This window comes from Sycon ciliatum, chromosome 4 (genome assembly GCF_964019385.1).
Source record: "Sycon ciliatum chromosome 4, ocSycCili1.1, whole genome shotgun sequence".
NCBI lineage: Eukaryota > Metazoa > Porifera > Calcarea > Leucosolenida > Sycettidae > Sycon > Sycon ciliatum.
Genome location: NC_088646.1, coordinates 22,813,031 through 22,836,229, shown reverse-complemented (window position 1 = coordinate 22,836,229; position 23,199 = coordinate 22,813,031). Strand labels below are relative to the sequence as shown.

The 23,199-nt window shown below is 47.3% G+C and overlaps 1 protein-coding gene and 1 long non-coding RNA gene across 3 annotated transcripts in view; both read left to right on the top strand.

Moving 5' to 3' along the window:
• The window catches only part of LOC135815079 (uncharacterized), a 32,683-nt gene extending 16,098 nt beyond the window's left edge, over positions 1–16,585 (top strand). The window contains exons 19-42 of the mRNA XM_065328314.1: positions 323–480; positions 790–916; positions 1,648–1,774; positions 2,360–2,464; positions 2,617–2,680; positions 3,395–3,485; positions 4,428–4,552; positions 4,859–4,985; positions 5,565–5,648; positions 6,315–6,493; positions 6,784–6,931; positions 7,077–7,200; positions 8,032–8,151; positions 8,318–8,381; positions 9,038–9,128; positions 9,773–9,912; positions 10,239–10,347; positions 10,741–10,827; positions 11,094–11,263; positions 11,594–11,711; positions 11,975–12,110; positions 12,337–13,198; positions 13,719–13,878; positions 15,457–16,585. Of these exons, the coding sequence (XP_065184386.1) occupies positions 323–480; positions 790–916; positions 1,648–1,774; positions 2,360–2,464; positions 2,617–2,680; positions 3,395–3,485; positions 4,428–4,552; positions 4,859–4,985; positions 5,565–5,648; positions 6,315–6,493; positions 6,784–6,931; positions 7,077–7,200; positions 8,032–8,151; positions 8,318–8,381; positions 9,038–9,128; positions 9,773–9,912; positions 10,239–10,347; positions 10,741–10,827; positions 11,094–11,263; positions 11,594–11,711; positions 11,975–12,110; positions 12,337–13,198; positions 13,719–13,878; positions 15,457–15,458 (3,518 nt within the window). The 3' untranslated portion in view covers positions 15,459–16,585. The remainder of the gene's footprint in view (positions 1–322; positions 481–789; positions 917–1,647; positions 1,775–2,359; positions 2,465–2,616; positions 2,681–3,394; positions 3,486–4,427; positions 4,553–4,858; positions 4,986–5,564; positions 5,649–6,314; positions 6,494–6,783; positions 6,932–7,076; positions 7,201–8,031; positions 8,152–8,317; positions 8,382–9,037; positions 9,129–9,772; positions 9,913–10,238; positions 10,348–10,740; positions 10,828–11,093; positions 11,264–11,593; positions 11,712–11,974; positions 12,111–12,336; positions 13,199–13,718; positions 13,879–15,456) is intronic.
• A 1,454-nt stretch (positions 16,586–18,039) lies between these two features.
• On the top strand, positions 18,040–21,754 carry LOC135815082 (uncharacterized). 2 transcript variants are annotated; one of them, XR_010553258.1, is made up of 3 exons: positions 18,040–18,276; positions 19,890–19,951; positions 21,621–21,754. It is a non-coding gene; the product is annotated as an uncharacterized LOC135815082 (long non-coding RNA). The 2 variants fall into 2 exon arrangements; XR_010553259.1 differs by lacking the exon at positions 18,040–18,276 and adding an exon at positions 19,141–19,503.
• The last annotated feature ends 1,445 nt before the right edge of the window (positions 21,755–23,199 follow it).

The window sequence follows — 23,199 nt, the reverse complement described above, 5'->3', positions numbered from 1 at the left end:
TGTGCACGGGGAAGTCCTGATGATTGGTAACAGGGTTAGCTGCGGTATGCATTCATTAAATATAGTTTTTAATGGTCCAAGGTCGAACGGGCCAGAAATATCATTCAGCCAATATCATGTGCACAGTTTAAAAACTCTGAAGGAAAACACTTGCAGAAGCAAGCAGAGATAACCCTTTCTATCACAAGCAGTGAGCATCAGTCATGTGGTTGAAATTGGTTTTCTGGCCCCGCATATCTATCCTGAACTGATGAATATCTGGATATAGCAACACGGCAATGTTTTGTTTTCATCTGATTTTCTCATTGCTATTTTTGCTCAGCTGTCAGGATACCCAACGGACGTCGGACGGTTCAAATCCAACGAGGGGAAAACATCTACAATCCAGTTTTGAGAACGAGAGTTACCCACAGTGCCAATGCCGGGCAGCATGAACGCATTGTACTGCATGGACCACTGGCCTTTGCTGTTGAAATTGGAGTGAGTACTGACAACAGCACTGATAACTCACCTGATGTAGTAGGCATGAGTAACATTGGGCTTGAACTTTGGGAGAATGACTAAAAAAACAGGATTGGTTCTCTTTTGAAGGTCTATTATCTATATAATTATTAACTTGCAGATAGACTTGTAAATCAGCCAATTGAGGTGTTTAGTCTATTATTGACATGTATCCTGTAGGTATGTGTCATGCCATGATTTATTCTGTTGTTAGGAAAAATAACATCATTTCCTTCTGCAAGGAAGGCGCCAAGCACATGAGTGTTGGCATTTGCTCGTGTTGTGCAGGTGTGGAGTAGGAATGGCGTAAACCCTGGCGTTCTCCTGTCGTACCAGAGGCCGCGTAGACCTGTAGCAGCGAGTGGGCTTGCATGGGTGCCGTTCCGACAAGCATGCTCTGTCACTTGTGGACGAGGTAAGCGATGCACAATACTGTATTTCCCCGAATACAAGTCGCACCTTTCTACACTTAACTTCAAGAGAATCTTGGAAGGTGATGCGACTGACGATCGGGTGTGGCATCCCACTGATCTGACTATATTGAAACAATATGGCTCAAGTATGGAAACGGGTGTGCAATCTATTGCGACTTATAATCGGGAAATACGGTTCTGCAGTGCTAAGTATACTTGTGATATGCCTCTACAGTAGGGGCCAAAGACCCCCCCCCCCCCCATGGCCTATTAGGAGTGTAGTCGCAAGAGTTTATTTGATGAGACGGTTTGAAATTTACTTTTCAACCGTGACGTCACACGCTGCCACGTCCCTCATACTGGGGTTGGGTTAGGGAGTTCGGGGGAATCCCCTGAGCCCACGGTTCAATCCTCATTTTGCTCACCATCTGTGCTGCATTGGCGATTTACTGTTGTACAGTGCTTGTGTCTCTGGCAAGGCATGCTGGAGCAATTATCCAGGTGCTTCAGTACCCATTCCAAGACACGCCAGTGCTCAGTTTTTGTACAGCATCAGCAAGCCCATCGAGTGGGATAATCGTTACAAACTAACCCTGAATATTCACCGGTTTTAAGCATGGTCTTGGCACATGCGAACTTATGCTGCTATATAGAATATGACTGAGAAATCAGGATTCCTTAGGTGGCATGCATGCACGTGTATGAACTTGTTTGTGTGTGTATCTCCGTTCAGGCCTAATGTACTTTCACCTGAGGTGCATGGATGTCTATGGAGGGAAAGTGAAAGATGATTCAAAGTGTGCAGGATTGGTCAAGCCCGCTCGCTCAGGGGAAGCCTGCATACTGAAACCCTGCCCAATGTAAGAACAATAATCCATAGCCGGCCTGTAACACAGACTAGGCTACATGGTTTAGCTACTGTTGCTGTTCCCTCCCTCCTCGAAGAGCTGCTACATGAGGTGTGTTTGCCAACGTGACGCTTACATCCCTGTCTTGACCAGGTCTGACCTCTTCGCACTGCCTGGCTTCTTAGCTGCTGACCGCTGTAACTCACTGCTCCCCCTGCCACGCGATATCCGCACTGCTCCATCTGTGAACATGTTCCAAGCACAATGTTACTTACATGCATGTATAGGGCACTAGTACCCTGTGAGAGAAATCTACACGCAGTACTGTTAAGCCTTTCTAATAAAACAGCAGCTAGCGACGACAATGACAGCAATAGCATTGTGGAGAATCTTCGTGTCACCGATACGGCTATACTCTTTAGCATTATTTGTTTCTCAATCTTATTTTGTCAAATCCCTAAAGAATGCTCTCTGTATTTCATAATGTACTGTTTGTGAAGTAGCTGTTCATGTTTTGGGTCATCTCTCAGCGGCCTGTGTGTTTGCTTATCACACTATTGGTTGATGGGGACTGTCTACTGTTGTTACCTTGGGCAGAAATCCAGTGCATGGACGATGGAGTTTGTTTTCAGTTTACACTCACTGTTCGAGGAGTTGTGGAGGTGGAACGGCCTATCGCGAACGCATCTGCAACAATCCAAAGTAAGCCAATGGTGGTACAGCATGTCCGCAGGTCTTACAGATAAAAACCAATTGCTGTTCCATTCCAGGTTGTGTGGTGCAATCACAGAGGAGCAGTCCAAACCCTGTGTCAACTCTGTGCATCTCATGATTTTCGATTATTTTTTGCACAGGCCAAAGAATGGTGGACGCCCCTGTGAGGGCGCAGCACGTACCTACAAGCTCTGCAATGCCCAGGTTAGTTCAGGTGACCAATGCTCATATCGTAATTAAAAAAATAAAAATAAATTTCACGGTTCGCGTGAGACTCGGCGGGAAGCCGGGTTTTCCGCATCCGTAGGAACGCCACCACCCTTCAAGGATCAAGGCGCAGATGCAGCTCCTAAAGCGGTGGGAGGTGAGTAGATCAGCTCACCAGCAAGTGGTCAAAGACCGAAAATCCCATTCACTGCATCCATGTTTTCCTCGTGCCAGGCCACGAGTTCCCAATTAACTGTGGGTCGCAGCACAGCTAGAAAAAATCCTTCCGCTTCCAAGCAGGACTTGAACCTGGCACCCTCTGTTTCTCAATCATGGTCTTAGACCATCCCACTATGCCTGCCTGCTCATATCGTAATATCATATCGTAATAAATTATTCAATACTGTAGACAGCAAGCTGTTTCGGCCATAAAGGCCTCATCAGTGCAATTACAAGCTTTAAGTAAGACGAGTTTCCAGCCATGGTGCAAAGGTGGCAGCACAGCTTCGGGCCGGACAAGTTTCTTTTAATAAAAGATGTGTAACTGAAGAAAATATAGGAGAAAGTCCACCATAAATTTTCCAGTAGTGGATTCTTTGCAGTCGACTAACAGCTGTGTGCTCTTGTGCCAAGAGAGATCAGTCAGTCTGACCCATCAAACATCCCAAATCACCGACTGACTCTTTTTCTACACTTATTTCTGCACTGCAGCCGTGCTCTGATCTTCGAGACTGGAGGGTGAGAGAGTGCAGTCAGATCAGACTTCCTGCCAGTGAGCCACGGCTGACGCCATACTGGCAAGGTAAGGCATCATCTACACACTGCTGGCCTATGCCGGTATCATCGGGCTATTCCGATGATGAAAGTGGCCGTCTGAACTCTGACTCTAGAGTAGCAGGACACCAGTGATCCCAGGAGATTGATCCATTTCCCTGTATTTTCAGGGTTGGTCTGCGTGGTTCTTTCATGTAGGTCAAATGCATGAAGCATTGTCAGGAAACTGAGAAACAGGTGTCTAAAGGTGATCTGTGTGTGCACGTGGATGTACATCAGTGCTGCCAAACCGTCCGATTTTTCGGATAGTGTCCGATTTTTGAAGGCTCTTCCGAAAACCGGTCCGAAAAGGGAAACGTCCGAAAAGCAACCAAAATGTCGGAGGTCATTACTTTCCTATGCAGAAGTCCTGTACTTTCACTTTTCAGCGCAACTAAAGGCACAAATCACTGTACATTTGCTTCTAAAAAGGCTAGCGCTTGGCTGTGGAAGTGCAAAGTAACATGCCTGGATCAGGCTGGATGGCATGTACACTGACAGTCTGTACAGAGTCAGTGTGCGACCACACTCATCATTACAAAATTCATGACAACTCTGGGGTTACCATGGCAACGAAGCGAATTTTCATGGTGTTTTAGGCGATATTTTGAATTCACTGTAAAAAAATTGCCGAGGAGAAAAATTCGCACCATGTGGCCAGCCTTGGCGGTGAAGGGTGTCCGATTTTGGGCGAAAATTATTTGGCAGCACTGATGTACATGTATGTGCATGTATGTATGTTTGTATGTGTGTGTGTGTGTGTGTGTGTGTGTGTGTGTGTGTGTGTGTGTGTGTGTGTGTGTGTGTGTGTGAGTGTGTGTGTGTGTGTGTGTGTGTGTGTGTGTGTGTGTGTGTGTGTGTGCGAATGCGCATGTGTGTTTGTTGATGTATGCGCATGTGTTACCCTGGTACAACATTGTCCTTGTCGTAGCGGATCAATGTAGCTTCTATTGCCACTCGACTCTGAGGGAGCCTGTGAGATTTCTGTCCTCTGTGCCCGATGGCACGCAATGCACACCATTCTCGTCGGATCGTTGTCTCAAGGGTAAATGCATGGTAAGTTGAACACATGCCCTTGACACACATACCTGAACAAAGAATCTCTTTGGTTTCCACTTTTTTTATTCCCAGTACATTGTAAATAGCATTTTCGTGTAGATGCAAGTACTTGTACAAGGCCAACTACCTGCGTAGCATCTTCAGCATACACCCTGTGAGTTCACATGATGCGCGTAGGAGAATGTAATAGTTCCGAATTCTCAATCCTGCTTTGCTTCGTTTGTGGATATTGAGCCTGCTTAGTCTGTTTTAAGCTGGGTGTGAGAGAGGATGTGTTGCTTTGTGCCCTCTGTACTCTTTCAGAATGTTGGCTGTGATGGTGAATTCAACTCGAGTAGAGTGAAAGATGTCTGTGGTGTCTGCAATGGAAAAGGCAGTGGATGTCGCTTCATCCAGGGTGGTGCTCGACTGGATATGAGTGTGAAGAAAGGTACGACGCTATTATGGCCTGTGTGTGAGGGAAACAGAAAGAGTGTGTTTGTGTATGTGTGTGTGTGTGGGGTGTGGGGGGGGGGGGGGGGGGTTACTCTGCATTGTATGTAACGTGTTGGAATGTGTGCTTTGCCTGGAACAGAGTTTGGGGAAGTAACTATGTGTACTGGAAATGTGTAATTGAATGTTGGTACATGTATGCCAGCTACTAGCGTTACATGGTGGAACTGACAGTCTTCTACAGTTGCACTAGAGTGAAATCCAACCCGAAGTGCAAAACCGGCGCCCTGGACCAGTTCCCACTGTATTTGTACCTGTATACATCCAGCAGAAATCATAGTACTTTCAGAGCATCACGTGCCGTTCAAGTCCGGGCCGCCACTTGTGCACTTTTTGTCGGATATCATTTCACCTCACAGAATTGTGATCATTATCTATTCCATATGTTGGATTGGATTCTAAGCTACATGTACACGATTCATCCGTGATATGGTGATTAGTTGTCAACACAATGCTTACTTTTAAAAAGTATTCACACACAACACATGTGTGTGATCTTCTAATTTTCCTTGGTTAGGGTATACTGAAGTCGTCAAACTCCCAGCAGGGGCTTTCAATGTCTTTCTGCAGCAGACAACAGTTGTGCGCGGTGCATTCATTGGTGAGTGTTTGCAGCTTCAGTGTCTGCTCTAGGATTGTAGGACAGCCGGGTGCACGTGTACCTGGCGCAACAATTTCAACCGGGTCGGAGCCGGGTACACATGTACCTGGCGCTGTCTCACCAGCCGAGTCTCATGCTTTAAACGGGAACTAGGCCCAATGATATAAAGGCGAATGGATAAGCCGCATTTAGAAAAGAGAGGACAGGAATTAGAAAATTACGAAAGAAGAAGTATCTGACACATACAAGCAAGAGTACATAACCCCCCTGTACTCTTGATACAAGCCATGTAGTCAGTCCTTTCAAAGTTCGAAAGTGTAAAGTACCAATCTGGTCACAGGTGACCCAGTACTATATTTTCAACCGGGTCCAAGCGCCGCCCAACCGGGTGGATTACCCGGCTCACCCGGCGCTGGAGCAGACACTGAGCTTTCGTGTCTCTCTCTCTCTCTCTCTCTCTCTCTCTCTCTTTCTTCTCTCTCTCTCTCTCTCTCTCTCTCTCTCTCTCTCTCTCTCTCTCTCTCTCTCTCTCTGTTCAGCTATGATTTTTATGTGTAAACCCAAGCCACATCTTGAGTAGAATTCGCAGAATGTATCCCTCGTCTATTGTGTACTGCAGATATACAATTGGCACGTCTCCTTTTACACTCGTTTCTGTCTATACAGCGTTGTCATTCAATGCCCAAAGAACCTGGGCAGCTAACAGAACGCCAACCATACCACATGATGCACAAGTGGCAAAAAACTCGACATTCCAAGACACGCCTTTGCTCTACCAGTACTACATCGGACTTGGCGAATCCATAAACGTTCAGGGTCCGCTGCGACATGAGACAACTGTGGAGGTGAGGTGTGAAAGCAAGGCCAATTCTGATTGATTCCCGATTTCGAACATGTCCATGCTCTTCTCTTGTTCAAACACTCGTGACTACTTTTTCAAAGTAATGGACAATAGGCTACCTTCACTGCCCACACAGAGATCATTACCCACGGTTAGAGCTCTATAACACAGAAGTCGTAACAATGCGGTAGCTGCAACTTCTCAAACAAAGCAACCCATAGGGAACACAAGTTTAACAACATAACAGTCTCTTTCTGTGGCATGGCTTGTTTCTATTCTTTCTGCCCACGGAAGATCTTAGTTTCCAGCAAGAACAATCTCACTCTCAACCGTGCACAGCTGGGCGTGAAGTACGAGTACGCTTTGCCACTGGATGTGCGTGACACCCCCAAGTACAAGTGGGTGATGGTCTATACTCCCTGCTCAGTCACCTGCGGAACAGGTATGCTTTGCCAGTTCTAGTCCTCACTACCGTATCTTCAAGGTGTACATGAGAAGGTAGATACATTTCAACTTGTGTGTGTGGATTTGGACAATACATCACCGCTTCATGCAGGCTGGCATTTCTGTCTACTCCCAACCTGCAGGCCTACAAATGCGAAAGTATGCTTGTGAAAGCATTTCCACCCGGATCAAAGAGGACAATGCGAAATGCCGAGGGATCTGGCGCCCTTCCCGCAACACCGTACCGTGTACTCGCTCACCATGCTCGTAGGTTTCTGCACTCGCAATTCACTGCACTGAGATGTTTGCATAATTATCAATAGGTAGAGCTTCATGACTGGTCTGTAAGGATATTTGGCATGCCCTTTACTCACAGAGTGCATGAGCAGCAGGGGGGTTCAAGGGTGGGGGGGGGGGGGGGTAAGGCGTGGTTGAGGGGGAGGTTATTGAGGAATTCGGGTCTAATATCACGAAAAATGGCCAAACGTCTCTCTCAGTACCAACTCCCGCAATCCCGCTGGAGCCCCCCCCCCCCCCCCCCCCACATACACCACACTAGTCCTGCCCACTCCAATCTGAAACACACTCACCGGTGCTGGTACATGGTGAACAGTGCATACCATTACGTCAGTTTACTCATGTGTTGGGTTGGTTCTAGGTAGTGTAGTCAGGGATCCAGAATTATTTTGGTGCTGATAGAATCCAGTTTGAAGTAGAGTCAACTTCGCTAATAACGACTGTGGATATAACGACAATTCGCGAATAGCGACAGAATTTCCATGCCCAGAGCAAAGTCCCATCAAACTGTAATACATATAACGAGACTTCGGGTATAAGGACACTTCGCAAATAAGGACACTTTTCTCATGCCCCGCCGATTGTCGATATACGCAAAGTTGACTGTACTTGCGCGAGTGTGTCTAACGTTAGTGTCATGCAAGGTCATCGCATGAGCTGATTGTCAAGTAACTGGTGTTAGTGGACATTGTAGTGCAAGTTGTAGTTCCTTGGTCCTGTTCTTTTCTTTGCTATAAATTATTCCTTGGCTCTCCATTCCAGTCTATCCGTGTCTGGTTCTATGTGATGTTTCCACCTCAGAGCGACGCCAGACTGCACACCTATCAACGGAGGATGGAGCACGCGGTCTGTTTATACTGCCTGCTCACGTCCATGTGGTGGTGGTGTGAAGTACCGCGATCGCACTTGCAACAATCCACGGTATGCAATGTGGATGTGCAAGCTTTGCTGCGCCACGTACCATTGTGTGTGTGTGTGTCGGTGTTGGTACCAGATCTACTTAAACTAGCCTACCTTGTGTACTGCATCAACGTGTTAATTGTTCAACTCAATACGTTCGTATTATGCTTTGTTTGTGTGCACTTAGACCAAGTTGCGGAGGAGCGGAGTGCATAGGACGATCTCGGGAGTATATCATGTGCAATAATCAGGTGCGCTACATATGATCCCTCAATTGCAGCAAGGTTTATGGTCACTACTGTTATGTAGCTAAACTATGGGAAAAGTGTTTGAAACTTCTCAGGACTGGACAGTGATCAGGAAATCGGAAGCCTTATTATTGTTCAATCAACAACTTCCTCTTTCTGGCTCTCACTACATGTTTTGTGATGTTGATGGTGATACTGCAGTGAGATGTATCTGCAATTAGATTTCACTTCCCTACTTTGCTCAGACCTCCGTCCATTCATTATGATGTACTGAACTAAGCATTGGAAATGTCTTTGAGACCCTGTTGCACAAAGGCATGTTACTACTGAAATTGTCTCTACTCCACAACCCAGGCATGGCTGCCACAGCTAACTAGAAAAGAGAGAAAGAGCAATACATGTATTAGTGCACACCCAAAGTCTGGGGCAGGTTGGCCAGGTACCAATCAATACCAAGGAAAGGCCAGTGTGAGTCTGCAAACACACTGTCCACACGACGCATTCTTGCCCAAAGAAAAAATGGAATTAAAAGAGTAGTTAGTTGGTCCTCTTTTCTTCTTACAAAAGATTAGTACAAGTAAATATATGCATGTATGTGCATGTATGTGCGCGTAAAATATTGTGTGTATGAACGTGCATATATGTTGTCGGTGGTTCAGGATTGTGACACCCGTGAGGAGTACAGCAGAGCGCGCCAGTGTAACCAGACGTTTGGAACCGACTCTGGACTTGTTCATCCATTCTATGGCGGTAAGTCACTGGCAGTCAGAAGTAATGGTTACACTACCATCTAAGTATTCTAGAATATGGCCACGCCATGTTTGTATCAGACTGCAGAGCCTCCCGCACAAAATATTGCAGACTGGGAAAAGATGCATCGTCATGCGAAATAATTATTGTGCTCGCGTTCTGAACGTGTGTGATGTGTAATTCACACAGTATGGGAACTTTAGCGTGGAAATGTATTTGGCACACTGACAATGGCGTGTGAAACCATACCAATTATTTAACACCAGCATCTGCATGCCGCACTCACACAGTGAACAACCAGTTTGGGGAATAGGAGGGTTTGTCAATTGCTTTGCCAGGCTCCGGGCTAGTGCCAGCTTAGAACTGTGTGAATGTGTATGTGTGGCAGCTGGGCAGGGCCCTGCTGCGGAGGCTGAGTGAGCAGTATTGAGGCAGCTGGGCACGGCCCCGGTTACGGAGGCTGAGTGAGCCGTATTGAGAGGCTGAGTGAGCCGTCCGAGTGTTAGAGGCTGAATGAGCTGTATGAGGAGCACGGTAAGCAAGGTTGACTCCCCAAATGGAGAACCTCCTATTCACTGTCAACTGTAGGTAATGAGCACATGTTAGCACTGGATGCCGTGTGTTCACTGTGTTATTTTGCACAGGCAACCCATCACAGCACTGCACTCAGCTACAATGCTACCGAGGCGTGACGAAAGCCGTCCAGCAGCAGACAGTGCGAGTGGAGGACGGCACACCGTGCACACTCCACTCGAGAGATCGCTGTGTCAGCGGCAGGTGTGAGGTACAGTCCTACTGTGATTAGGCACATCTATGGAGGCAGGGGCAGGGGCAGGGGCAGGGGCAGGGGCAGGGGGAGGGGGGGGGGAGGCAGGGGCAGGGGCAGGGGGGGGGGGAGTAGTTGAGATCTAAACAATGTCCAGGCTAAGACAGTGTAGTCTGTTCCATGTCAAAACATGCATTATCCAGTCGAAGATTTGTTACTCGCCATCATGCAATTCCTGTCGATTTTCTCCTCGGGTACACCTTGCTCACCCTCTATCAAATTGTTTGTGTTAATCAAAGGTCTGGCTATTGATATTTCCCCCTTTTGACTCACCGTTTTTGCAGAGAGTCGGGTGTGACAATGTCTTCAACTCAACACTAGCCACAGACAAATGTGGCATCTGCGGCGGAGACAATTCAACTTGTCGTCAAGTTACGGGTCTATTTAATACCAGTGAGTGCATGTGTGTGGTTCTGTGTGCCCGTAGAAGAATAGTTGTGCCAAAATGAATTGTCTGACATACTCCTCTGGAGGCCCCATCTTTGATTTGCTGGTGTCTGCAATGGTAACAGATCATGTGTGTGTGTGTGTGTGTGTGTGTGTGTGTGTGTGTGTGTGTGTGTGTGTGTGTGTGTGTGTGTGTGTGCGCGCATGTATGCGTGTGCATGCCAAGGATTCGTTGAGTTGAGGCCAGTATGGAATTCAGTGCCTTACTATATCACTGCTTGTATACATGGGCTTCATGAGGAAGGGTGCATTTAAAATGAAGGATCCCGGGATTGTAGGATTGACACTCAATGTTTACGATACCTGCATGGCACTTTCCCACTATGTTGTCTATCTCAGGAGGATCTAGTTGGTACATCTCCTTACCAGTCAATACTGTTCGTGCCAAGATTCAGATGAGGCCAACCACCGAGCCCGTATACATCAGTAAGTAGCGGACTGCATGGCGTCATCCGAATCATTGTACCCGATGCTGAGTAACTTGAACAGCAAGATTAGGTTAGGACCATGTTACCACCGTGCATCGTACATGCGCACACAGTGGATACAGGGGAAGTCTGCATAGCGACAGTAACTAGGATGATCTACTCATGACGTCACACATAACACATCCATGTAGGCTATAACAACTTGGCACAAGACGTTGAAGCCATGGTCGTGCTACTTGTGCCTATTTTTGTCCATTTGTTTAGTTGCCAGAGACCCAGATCAGGAGAACTCACAGGAGTTTGTGATCGCTGTCCTAGACGTGGGTGTCAGCAGGGTGCGGTACAGCGATGCAGAGCTTGTTCACTCGCGCTACTTTGGCATCCCAGAGACCCTGGAAGTCAGTGGACATTTGAAGCGTCCGCTGAGAGTGGAAGTAAGCCAGGTTATTTCTGTGAAGCCAGTGATGTAACATGTATGTCGAAGTGCTGTGCAGCACCGGATAAAAACCGAGGAGACTTTAAGGATGTGGCCTTATTCTTTTTAGTGCCCTACAGAACTACAAAAGAATTTGATTTTAGCGTGAAAGAGGTAGAGAAGATGGCTGATAAGTTCTAAATGAAGCTCTGCATTGCAGTCATATTTGCAGATAGTTTGCAGACGTTCCTAAACACGACACGATGTGATGGCATGCTTTGTACGTTTACCAATTCAACACTTCAGACACGACGGTGTTTGCTCAATGTTGGCCTCTCCTTCACTGTAGATATACCGTGGCCGAGCTACCACCTTCCGCCCCACAGCAACATATGACTACTCGGTGACTGCGCTGGAGTGGGGTCAAGACCTTGACCGTCCAGCCTGCCCGGTGACATGTGGAATAGGTATGTACTGATGCACGGTCAATCTGTTCACATTCGCTCCATAACTCAGTGGAGTGCACAGCAGTTTGAATAATGCTTTAGTGCTGTGTGCGCGTGATTGTTGGGCGGAGAACTTCGTCATGACTTGCTCTATGATTTCCTCAGTACAATTTCTTAACTTAATGGTTATGCTTAGGAGGGATATCCAGTCTTCGCTGAAGTGTTGAGGTAGTGCATCCAGCGTGTGTGTGCTTTCTGGTTTCTGGTTGTCAATGCCGTTCCAGGTGTTAAGACTGCAGTCGTGCAGTGCATGGTGGGAACAAAGTCCGTCAGCAATAGCCTCTGCAAAACCTTGAAGCTTTCCAAGCCTAGTTCTCTGAGACGCAAGCGCTGTCGTTCAGGAGCACCGTGTCCTATCGTGTATGTATTGCTATATCATAATAGAACATGTCCTAGCCTATTAGAAAGAGAGAGAGAGAGAGAGAGAGAGAGAGAGAGAGAGAGAGAGAGAGATAGAGAGGGAGAGGGAGAGAGAGAGAGAGCCCGTCCGTTTGTCCATCCGTTTGTTTGTCCGTCCGTCCGTTCATTTGTCTGTTTGTCTGTCTCTCTGTGAGTGTCTGTCTCTGTACTGTGTTTCATGATACAGGTATCGGTATGAATGGAAGCCATACCCATGGACTCAGTGGACACGCACCTGTGGAACTATGGTCCGGCAGCGCCACATTGTCTGCACACAAACTGCTACAACGGGACCAGACCGCGGCAGAGAAAGGGAAGTTCTTGAAGAGAATTGCGAGAGTAAGCAATTGCCTCAGCCGGAAACGGTAGAGTTACGACGGATGCGCTGTCCCGTGTATCGCTGGCACACAGGTGATTGGAGAAGATGCTCGCGCAGCTGTGGAGGAGGTGTTCAGACCCGTCGTGTGCGTTGTGTTGTTTCCAGAGGTGACACGCCCGGCCTCACACAGGTCAGTGGTAGCTTGTGTGATGCCAATCGTCTGCCGTCCAATCAGCAAACCTGTTCCCGGCAAGCCTGCTTCGTGACAACTCCTGCTCCTCCACCGACCACCACACCAACCACCACTCCAACCACCACACCCACGACAACACCCACTACAACTCCAACCACTACACCCACCACCACTCCAACTACAACACCCACTACCACCCCGACTACCACACCAACCATAACGCCCACCACCACGCCTACAACACCCACGACGACACCTACCACTGCACCCACCAGTGAGCCGACGACCACATCAAGACTCACAATTCCTCCATTGACCACCGACATGCAGGTCATCACTGACTTCTTCTCAACACCATATGATCCTGTAAGATCTCCGCATCTTGTGGTGACTACCCCGGCTCCTACAACCAGCACACAAGCACCATTCCCAGCAGTTCTGACCGACCAAGCACCGCAAGCTTTCCTCAAGAAAGAGCATGTTGATCAGTTGAAAGCTGCATTACCACTACGATGGGTTATGGAGCCTTGGGGAGAGGTGAGTGTTCATGACTGTAGCTTTGGCCACCCGTACTTTGAGTTGAAGTGATTCTTTCACTAACGTCAGATATTTCTACCTCTTGCCCGTCTGAGCTTTGTCTATAATTGTTACTGTAGGCTTTGACTGACACAACCTGAGCTATGAACGTATCCTGGAACAGTGTGTTTGACTGAACGTGTATCAACAATTACCCTAGTCATTGTGCCTGCATTTTTCCTTGACATCTGCAGGCCTATGCTTCACTCACTCACTCACTCACTCCGACACTCACTCACTCACTCACTCACTCTATCATTCACTCTCTCACGCAAAATATCACACACACACACACACACACACACACACACACACTCTCTCACTCTGTGTTTCTTTCACCCTTCATTCTCGTCTCTTCCTTTTCCTCCCCTCTTCCTGCTACTGTTGTTCCTTCCGACTTTCACTCCTTGGCTATCTTTCTGCCATGATTTCTTTCTGCCATGATTTCTTTCTGCCATGATTTTTCTCGTTGTCTTCACAGTGTAGTATATCATGCCATCAAGGTGACCAGCATAGACGTGTCTATTGCATGCGGCTCGGATCTGATCATGAGGTTGCTCTCATGTACAGGGATGAAGAGTGCCTAGAACACTTGCTGAACGAAGTCAAGCCTCACACTCTGCGCACCTGCAACACTGACTGTAAGTTTAAACAATTGTACTTAGAGCACTGGGACTGGAAAGCCTGAATATGAATGATACTACAGTGTACATAGCATAGTAGCCCAGTTTGTCAGTACAACACTACTGTCAGGTGCAGAAGAACGGAGTGCCGAAGAACAACCAGGCCAGAATTTCATCAAGCACAGCATACTAATGTATACAATCATGGTGACTCAACTGTGCACAGACTGTAATACGTGAAAATAAGAATGGTCCAGGCTAGGAGGCTGACCCCCCTCCCCCCCCCCCCCCCAGTCCTTCGGCGACTGACAGTACTGTAGTGTGTGACAAATGTTTCAACTTCCATCAAGAACACATGGTAATACATCAGGAACACATGGTAATACATCAGGAACACATGGTAATACATCAGGAACACATGGTAATACATCTCTGATGAACTATGTGCAACTCTTGATACTCTTGAAGCGCTGATACCTTAATCCTTTTCGATTCGCGCCAATATGAAAATGCACAGTTCACTTCAGCCCAGAGTGAACGTCTAACTCCATGACACATACAGTGGAATATCACTGATGTGAATCAGTGTTCTTCTACCCACCACCATTATCATCTGTAACAGCTGCATGGGCGGTTGGGGGTAGCACATTTTAGTGCCGTGCACACACTCAGAGAGAACGACTATTCCCATGGGAAGAAGTCCACTCATGGCTTGTCTAATTGGAATTAGAGAGGTTCTGCTATACGTGAAACATAGAGAAATCACGTAGAGAGCAGGTGTCTGGGTTAGAATCCACGGCTTCGCGTGTTTTGGGTCCAGATCTCTACGCGTAGATGAGGTTCTCCAATCTGGTGATGAGATTTTAATGATGTGACCGGTTTCCTGTGCAATCGGTTTGCAGAACCCAGTGATAAACGAGAACTCAGTCATAAACACATTAGCCAAATGAAGTCTCACTTACCTTGGGTAGCTAGCATGCCTTGACCTGGGCTAGGCCAGGGAAGAGATAACATGTAAACACATTGCACAAGCTTATATCGACTGAGAGGTTTGTTTCGAGATGCAGCCCAGGGCTCACAGCATCTGATGTACAGCCTCTTGACTCTATTTCTTCTGCACTGGCTCATCGGAAAAATGTGCTGTTCACTATAACTGACTTGATTGTTAGCAGCTGACAAGTGTCCAGCTGAACAGAAAGCAGATTCTGGCTCTTGGGCCGTGACTGCTGCAGGTTAAGAATAAACAGAGCCTATGCAATGAAATATGGACCTGCCTCGGGTGCAGTACTGTGATTGGCTAGGCAACTACTTGTATGTCACATGGCTTCAGGGTAACAGATAGTGCTGTATCCACGGTTGATTCTCTAGTCAAATGGCAGCTGCTGGTCGGGTGTCCACTATACGTTGACGCCTAGCCCTCGCAGCTTTCCTTGCAATCCCAAACGGCTCCAAGTATTGATGTCCTGCATCGGCACGTTTACGATGATCCCGTCAACACCACCCATGTGCCTCGTTGATAGTTCATTCATATACATGTACTTGTACTACATCCCCAGCTTTCTCTTACCCTAGCCTTTCACCATGTTTTGTGTGCAGGAGACTATCTACATGCCATCGGTAGACAATGCAATGGCATCCGCCTATTCAAAGGCCAAGGTCACCTTGTGGCAAGTACTGAGTGTTGAGTTCAACTGGTGATGGGGATTAGTTTCTTGACTACCCATGCCATCATGACTACCCATGGCTTCATGCTGTACAGGACGTAAACTATAATTATCACCAATACTATAATTATGTATACACAATTGCCTACGGTATTGGATTTGATTGATTTGGTACCGATGACGAGTGAACAATGGAAATATCTTCTCGCCTCCCCCTCCCCCTGCCCTCCCCCTGTCCTCGCCTCTCTCTCTCTCTCTCTCTCTCTCTCTCTCTCTCTCTCTCTCTCTCTCTCTCTCTCTCTCTCTCTCTCTCTCTCTCTCTCTCTCTCTCTCTCTCTCTCTCTCTCTCTCTCTCTCTCTCTCTCTCTCTCTCTCTCTCTCTCTCTCTCTCTCTCTCTCTCTCTCTGTCTCTCTCTCTGTCTCTGTCTCTGTCTCTGTCTCTGTCTCTGTCTCTGTCTCTCTGTCTCTGTCTCTGTCTCTGTCTCTGTCTCTGTCTCTCTCTCTGTCTCTCTCTGTCTCTCTCTCTGTCTCTCTCTGTCTCTATCTCCTTTTTCTCCTTTTCTCTTCTCCTTCTCTTTCTTACATAGTCCTCTCTTGTCTTCCTCTTTGTCTGTCTCAATTGCTATGCTGCTTTCACTATCTGCGCATCAAAGTTAGCAATTGATGAGAGTTCCAGCCAAGCGGATGATGGTTCTGATCCATCAGTACACACAGCTATGCTAAGCTATAGTGTGCGACCCCATGTACATTTTCCCCTGGTGTCCCACCTCACTGCCTTTAGAGAGTGTTCCAAACACAGCATATCTGAATACAGCGGCCAGCTGGCAATGAATATTTTGCACTGTATAATACTACTTGATACCAATTTCCAATTTCTTATAATTATTTTCTGGCTTCTGCAACTCAAAGATGTTGAACATTGCATACTCTGATTATAAACATTGGCAGACTAAAAATTATGATCACGTTGTAACTTGGTTGGCTGTGCGTGAATGAATGACCATGTCATCTGAAATGATTTGTCGTGGAGCCAAGTCGGGCGACTTTATTGTTTCTCTTTCTGCTTTGTGTCAGACCGAGGCAAGCATGTGCAAGAGAGTCAGTAGGACAAACGCTGCACTCACCCCGGACATACCCTTACATGTCACTGTATTTACCCGGAAGGCGGCCACTAGATATATCCACTTATCCAAGCGCCATGCACCATTGCGGTGGACACTAGTCTTAAGCGTGGAAAGCTCCATCAACTGGAGCCAAGCTGCCTAGCTGAAGTGTACGGTGTAATAGTCAAATGGGGAGCACAATGCATGTTGTCCATTTTTGAAGTTGACTGATAGACTCAAACTATTGCATGGCACGTGGCAGTGGTACACACAGGCCGTGAACGTGACTTCCCTGATTGTTAGTAGTTCTGAGCAGGCTTTATACGGTTTGAGGCACTTTGTGATGATTGACATGCATGACCAAAGCCGTCGACAGCATGTGCGCAATCGTGCACCACCGACAGGCAAACCTGGCACGTTCTCACCCGTTTTCATGCTTGCTTGTTGTGCTGAGTGGCACTGCACTCATAGTGTTGCTCTGCTTCTCTTCCACACTCTGCTCAGGTGCGCTGGGGACGGGATTCCGATGTGGTCAGGTGCATGCGTGTCCGACAGCTGATCACATGTGGCCAGGCCACGCTGCATGCCATGCTTGTCATGCTTGACAGTAAGTGATGGTCTGCATGTCTTTCTTTATGTGTTCTCTACTGCTTGACAGGAGCGTAGCTCTGGATCGGCGGCTAGGACGCCCGAGGGTATATTCACACCAGCCTGGCAGGTCATTAGGACAAGGCAAGCCAGGAGCGTGCATCTGAGATGGTGCGATGATTTGTTTTGACTGCGCTGACAGGACAGCGTGCCTTGCAAATGATCTTGTGTTGTTTACATGCTGATCCATGGCTGATCTCCTTCGACGGTTGTGTCCTTGCAAAAAGTCCAGTAAGAACAACATCAACAACACAACATCAACAACGGCAACCAACAGCAATGGCAAACAAAAGATGAATGAGAGGTGCTGTCATGACTGCCTTCGACACTCGATAAATATCCATCACCCAAAGGCTGATCTAATCAGAAAACACTGATGGCCGGAAGAGGCTAGACTCAGACATTCATGTTTCTTTGTGCAATGCAATACAAGCTTTGACAAGATAAACATTTGCAGCGCAAGATAAACAAGACCAGGTGAAAGTGAACGGCTGAAGTCATCACTCTCCGGACCTGCTCCGCTGTGTCGCAGATGCAATGGGATGGAACGAGCCATCTTATCGACTGTGTGGATGACAGTGGTGGCTAGTGCGCGTGTATTCGGCTCCAAACATGGAGGGATACTTCTGGCCTTCGCACACCTGCTAGTGCTGACGAGATCTTGATATGGATAAGGCACGGTGACCGGACCGGTGGTGTGTAGCGGTGTGATAGTAGTGGGCAAAGGGTATACTGAGGTGTAATGCCTTTCCAGTGCCGCTGCAGCAAGCAGAGAATAGCTTGACATAGCCTTGTCAGCATGTGCGTGATTGATACTAGACACGGCAAGGAGCTCTTTCGGTTCACAATGAAAACGTAGAATTACTTCGTGCACAGCGATCCTGAAAAGACGACTGTATCCGCCAAGACAATGATCTGCCGGTGGTGTTTGATTTCTACTCAAACCAAGCCCCGTCCAGTAATCTTGCATCTAGAGGAGCGAGCAGATCACCATTTTTGTGGTAAGGCAATGTAAAGTGAAATGGCATAGTTGCGGCAGTATGGTTTACCAGGATACAACTTTCTGTTGCTAACATGGATGGACAGGAATGCTGCATGCAGCAACGAATCACTGAATCGCTGAGGTGGCTGTTTACATTCGTTGGTGCAGGCACATGTGATGGCACGTTTCCATATTTCCATGCCGGATGATGTTTTGATGCTCCTGGAAATGGCTTCGGAACTTAGGGGACAGAGACAGAGTGTGACTTAGTCCTTAGCTTGTAGAAGTCCTGATTGCACCACTCCAATGCAGCAGAAATCGTGCTAGTTCAGTCCGGGTTTTGATCCCGTAGCTGACATCCACCTTGCATGCCATCGTCGTAGGAATGTGCCAGACAGAATATTGATTTTAGGCCTGCAAGCTAGGATACGGTTGTGTAGCATGCATGCTGTGGAGGGGGAGGGCCTATACTCTGTAGAGCATTGCCGGGCAATGCAAAGCATGTTACAGAAGACTGGCAGTATCAACATTCTATGCAGCAGTCTGCTCTGGCCGGTTTCATATTGGAAATGGACAGCCCTGCTCTGTGGAACTTGTGAGATAGCACACAAGATGGCGTACTACTCCGATGAAGTACGTACTAGTACCAGAAGGCAAATTGAATGCAATGTATGTACATTGAGGTAGACCACTGCCTCAGAGTCTACACTGTTCCATGCCTAGAGACTCAGAGTCTACACTGTTCCATGCCTAGAGACTCAGAGTCTACACTGTTCCATGCCTAGAGACTCAGAGTCTACACTGTTCCATGCCTAGAGGTGTACTGCCTGACGGGAGATGACTTCAAACTGAAGCGTATATCTCACAGGTTCTCATCATGCATCAACACAGTGGACTATGATAGGTCCAATGCACATGGCTTACTGACCTGTGCTAGCCTAAGCAAATCCAGTACTGTCGCCGGGTGTCGAAGAACTGGGGGTCAGCCTCCTAGCCTAGGCCGCTCCTATTTTCATGAACTACAATCTATGCACAGTTGAGTCACCGTGTATACATTGGTATGCTGCGCTGGGTGAAATCCTAGCCTGTTCCTTCTTCTGCACTCCGTTCTTCGCCACACGACAGTACTAAATTCTCCATGAACGGCCATTTTCCATCCGGCGGTGAAGAGCATCATATTGCCCAGCCCTGGTGTTCACACTTCATGGACATGCAGAGCTCCCGCGGTCATGAGTGAAGAGAGCTAGTGAGTAGACATCATCACATACACGCTCCATATAATTATTATCGATACCTGCCTGGGTGGCCAATTTTGTGCCATGCCTGACTTGTTTCAAATCATGATGCCTGCATATCAGAACATTGGCCAGTAGTGGGTGGATACTTTCTGGCATGAACGAGCGGTATTTGATGGGGAGGTTTTGTCATGGTAATTGTTGCCATAGCTGCTATGAATACCCAGTGAATCACACTACTGGTTCACAGCCTGACGCCGGTATGGCTCCGAGTGGCTGAAATCTTTTCAAACTTAAGGTGACAGCTGGGGTCGTTTTACTGTATGCTGAGTTTTGCCGAGACACACACTCTCTCTCTCTCTGTCTCTTTCTTGTACTTCCGCTATGCACCTTTCAGGTTAATATTTCAGAACAGGTGGCTCAGAAGCAACTACAGTGTAGTCTATTCCTGTGCCCTGTGTAAGTGAGAGCAGTTATTGCTAAGGACAAGTCATTCAAATGTTGTTTTTGCTCAGCTCTACTCTGGCCAAGTGGAGTGTAAAGACTATGCAGTGCGGTAAAATCCAGCTCATTTGTTAGTTTCTGTAACGATGCCATCGCTTCCCCTAGGGAAGGCCTTTTAGATTGGTACGTATGGCAATCAATGTCCCTTTCCCTGTTGATAGTGAGTGAACGGACGGTGTGGGTGAAGGGCTGCAGGTCAGTTGGAGAAGATCCAACTTGTTTGTGCCTCAGTGCCCAGTGTAATACTTCTCCTTGTGGCTGTGTGGTCCTAGTGTGGACCCGAGCCCATGCTGATGGCATAGGTCACACAGCATGGGTACATCATCCTAGTCTTAATTTTAAACTGCACATCACAAAGTACAGTGAATCATTACAGTGCTCCCCAGCCCTGGTAATCACTGCTGTGGACCTTGCACAGTATGCCCCATTCATCATCTTCCAGCATGTCACACAGTAGTATAGGCTATACTGAACATCACAGCATGTTAACACTCAGCAGGGCAATGATGATAGTCACATTTTGGCCATGCTTGCCCACGCAGCACATAAACAAAGCTGTACTTGTACCTTGCCACCTGACTGCGGCGGTGGAGAACAGTTGTTGTATAAAATAATTATGTGAAAATGATGGAAGCCATAATATTAGGATTTGGACTAAGGTCAAGAAGGTGGTTAGCTAATAATACATTAGATGTTAAATTACACAGAAGAACAAGGCACAAGGTCAGTTTGTTGCAGCTCTGAGTTGCTATGAAATCATCAGGCAACAGGGGCAGATGTTAAAATTTAATTATAATTATAACAATGTATTTACCACTATGGCGCTACTGCCTTTAAGTATTAGCTAATGTGTTAATTTGAAATAGAGTGATAGATTCTGTGATGGGAGGTGAAGAATATAGTCAGTTGGTCAGAGCATGCCGATAGAATATGTTAGAGATTAATTGATGCAGATTATTGCATAGAATATGTTAGAAGCATATCGGTGTTGATTATTGCATAGAATGTTAACGGTGGAGGGAAACAAATCAAACACTGTGCTAACATCCCAAATATGTTGCTCAGCTGGGCGGTACTGAAGATAGTAGGTACAACCTTTCAACAAATCAAAAAAAAACTACGCCTGAAATTACCGTTCCATTGTGGAAAACATGATTCTGCAGCATGACTGCATGACATGGGTGCACACGTGTTTCATGTAATCTTAAGGGCTAACTATTCAATCATTGGCTATTGTCACTCAAGGGATTAGACAAAACTAGGCACGGAAACGTTCTGGTTAGCGAACTATTTCCATTGTCTATTTGCCGTGCATTGTTTGGACCCACTCACAATGTGAATAGCCGATCTTTTTGAATTTGAATTCCCATTTCTCTTTGCCATTGCGCTTACATTCACCTCTCCGCTTGAAGAGCACTTGCCGGTTGATGGCAATCGGCAGACAGTAGTATCCTCGATATGACTGCATCAGCCTCAGTCTTGGGTTGGGTCTGCATTCTACCGAAGGCACAACACTGGGATAGCGATCCACGTCTGTATCCCACCTTGGCACCGAGTTGCAGATGGATACATTAACAGCTGACCAGGGTGCCTGTATGTCTCTGGCTGTACTGTTCATCTGCAGCAGGTAGCGCTGGAGAAGCTGCTTCCGATTGGCCTTCTTGCAGCGCTTCCTGCTTGGCTGAGGGACGGTGATTTTCGACGAGCCGGACCCTGTTTCATGATTTGTCTGATTAACGGCTACTTCTGTGTCTTCTTGATTGCGGCTTTGCTGCTGTGCAGATTCTGTGTAGAGGAAACAGAAACCAGATCCAAGAATACATGAGACAATATACTTCAGGGTTTCAGCACACCCATCGACCAAAATTGAAAGTTACACCACTGTCCCGCCTGTCTTTTGATCTCTATTGATGCATCTGTCTCATCGCGGTAGCCTGTGCGGTGATCATGGTTAGGCACATGTGAGCAATCTCACCACTCCATGAAGATAGCACATAGTAGCGCTGTAGCTCATGTGTGTGCATGCTTACAGTAGGGCTGCAATAGGCTATGGCTCCACATCCCTCACCCACTGGTCTGTATGCTCGTGTGAGCAAGGAACTACTTCGACCATTTTGACTGTTTATACAATGAAGTAGCGTCCAGTCATCCAGTCATCATGGTCATGATGTACACTGCTTTTGGAATGTAGAAGTAAGTCCACGCTTACTAGCATTCCCTCTGACCGGAACCTAAATCACCTAACCCTGAACGTAATCACTGATGGTGTGTAGTATAGCTATTAGTATTACTGGTGGTGGCAGTGCAATGCATTGCCACACACACACGCACAATACATTCCTAGACAATGTCATCTTGCTTCTTAGGAAAACAAGGCATAGATCCGATTATGCACGAGCAAGTATATGCAAAAAAAGGCCAGTACTAGTATATGCAATGCGATTTGAATCGGCCTCGATAGCGGTTAAACCTGGTAGTGTACGCCGTAGACCATGTGGACAGGCTGCACCGGTGTTATGGGAACAATGGAGAAGACCAAAAGGTGCCGTGGAGCCCTCTACATAATGACATACGTTGTGCTGCAAACCTTCAGGGGCAAGGGCAGGCTACTGATCGTGAACCGGCAGGAGCTCTTCGGAGACCCAGGGTCGCCACTCTAGTTTCCTTCAGGCTATTTTCGTTGCTTTTATTTTCGCAATAGACAAGCGTGAATAAGACCAACATGTGCAGGGCAGTTGCTCCTTTTCGGAGGCCTAATTGGCAAAAAGCCAAGGGCTGACAGTGCAAAGTGCTTGCGACCATTTTGTGGCAGTGACGTGGTCCCGACTTCTGGCTCCGGAGCTCCAGAGAATTGACTTGCACATTGTATTTATCTGGGGCCAAGTCACGCTACTCCAGATCACAAAACAGCGGGTGGTGTCATGAGCACGAGCTACTGTGAGCGTGACGTCAAACGGACCACTGTTCTCACTCCTGCTGCACATGGTCCGCGCTCGCAGGCTATCGCCATGATCGGCCATGGCCACTAGTATCAGTGTATCCCCAGTCTGTGCGAAGTAGTGCCAGTAGTCAAGGGTGAGCTATGGCTGCTGTCGCCGGACTCTAGACTAGAGTAAGAGGACGCAAGGCAAAGGAACGCAAGCGTATGGGCCAGGATTTCCATGGTCGACATGATTGTACTGGATTTAGAGACCTGTGACATG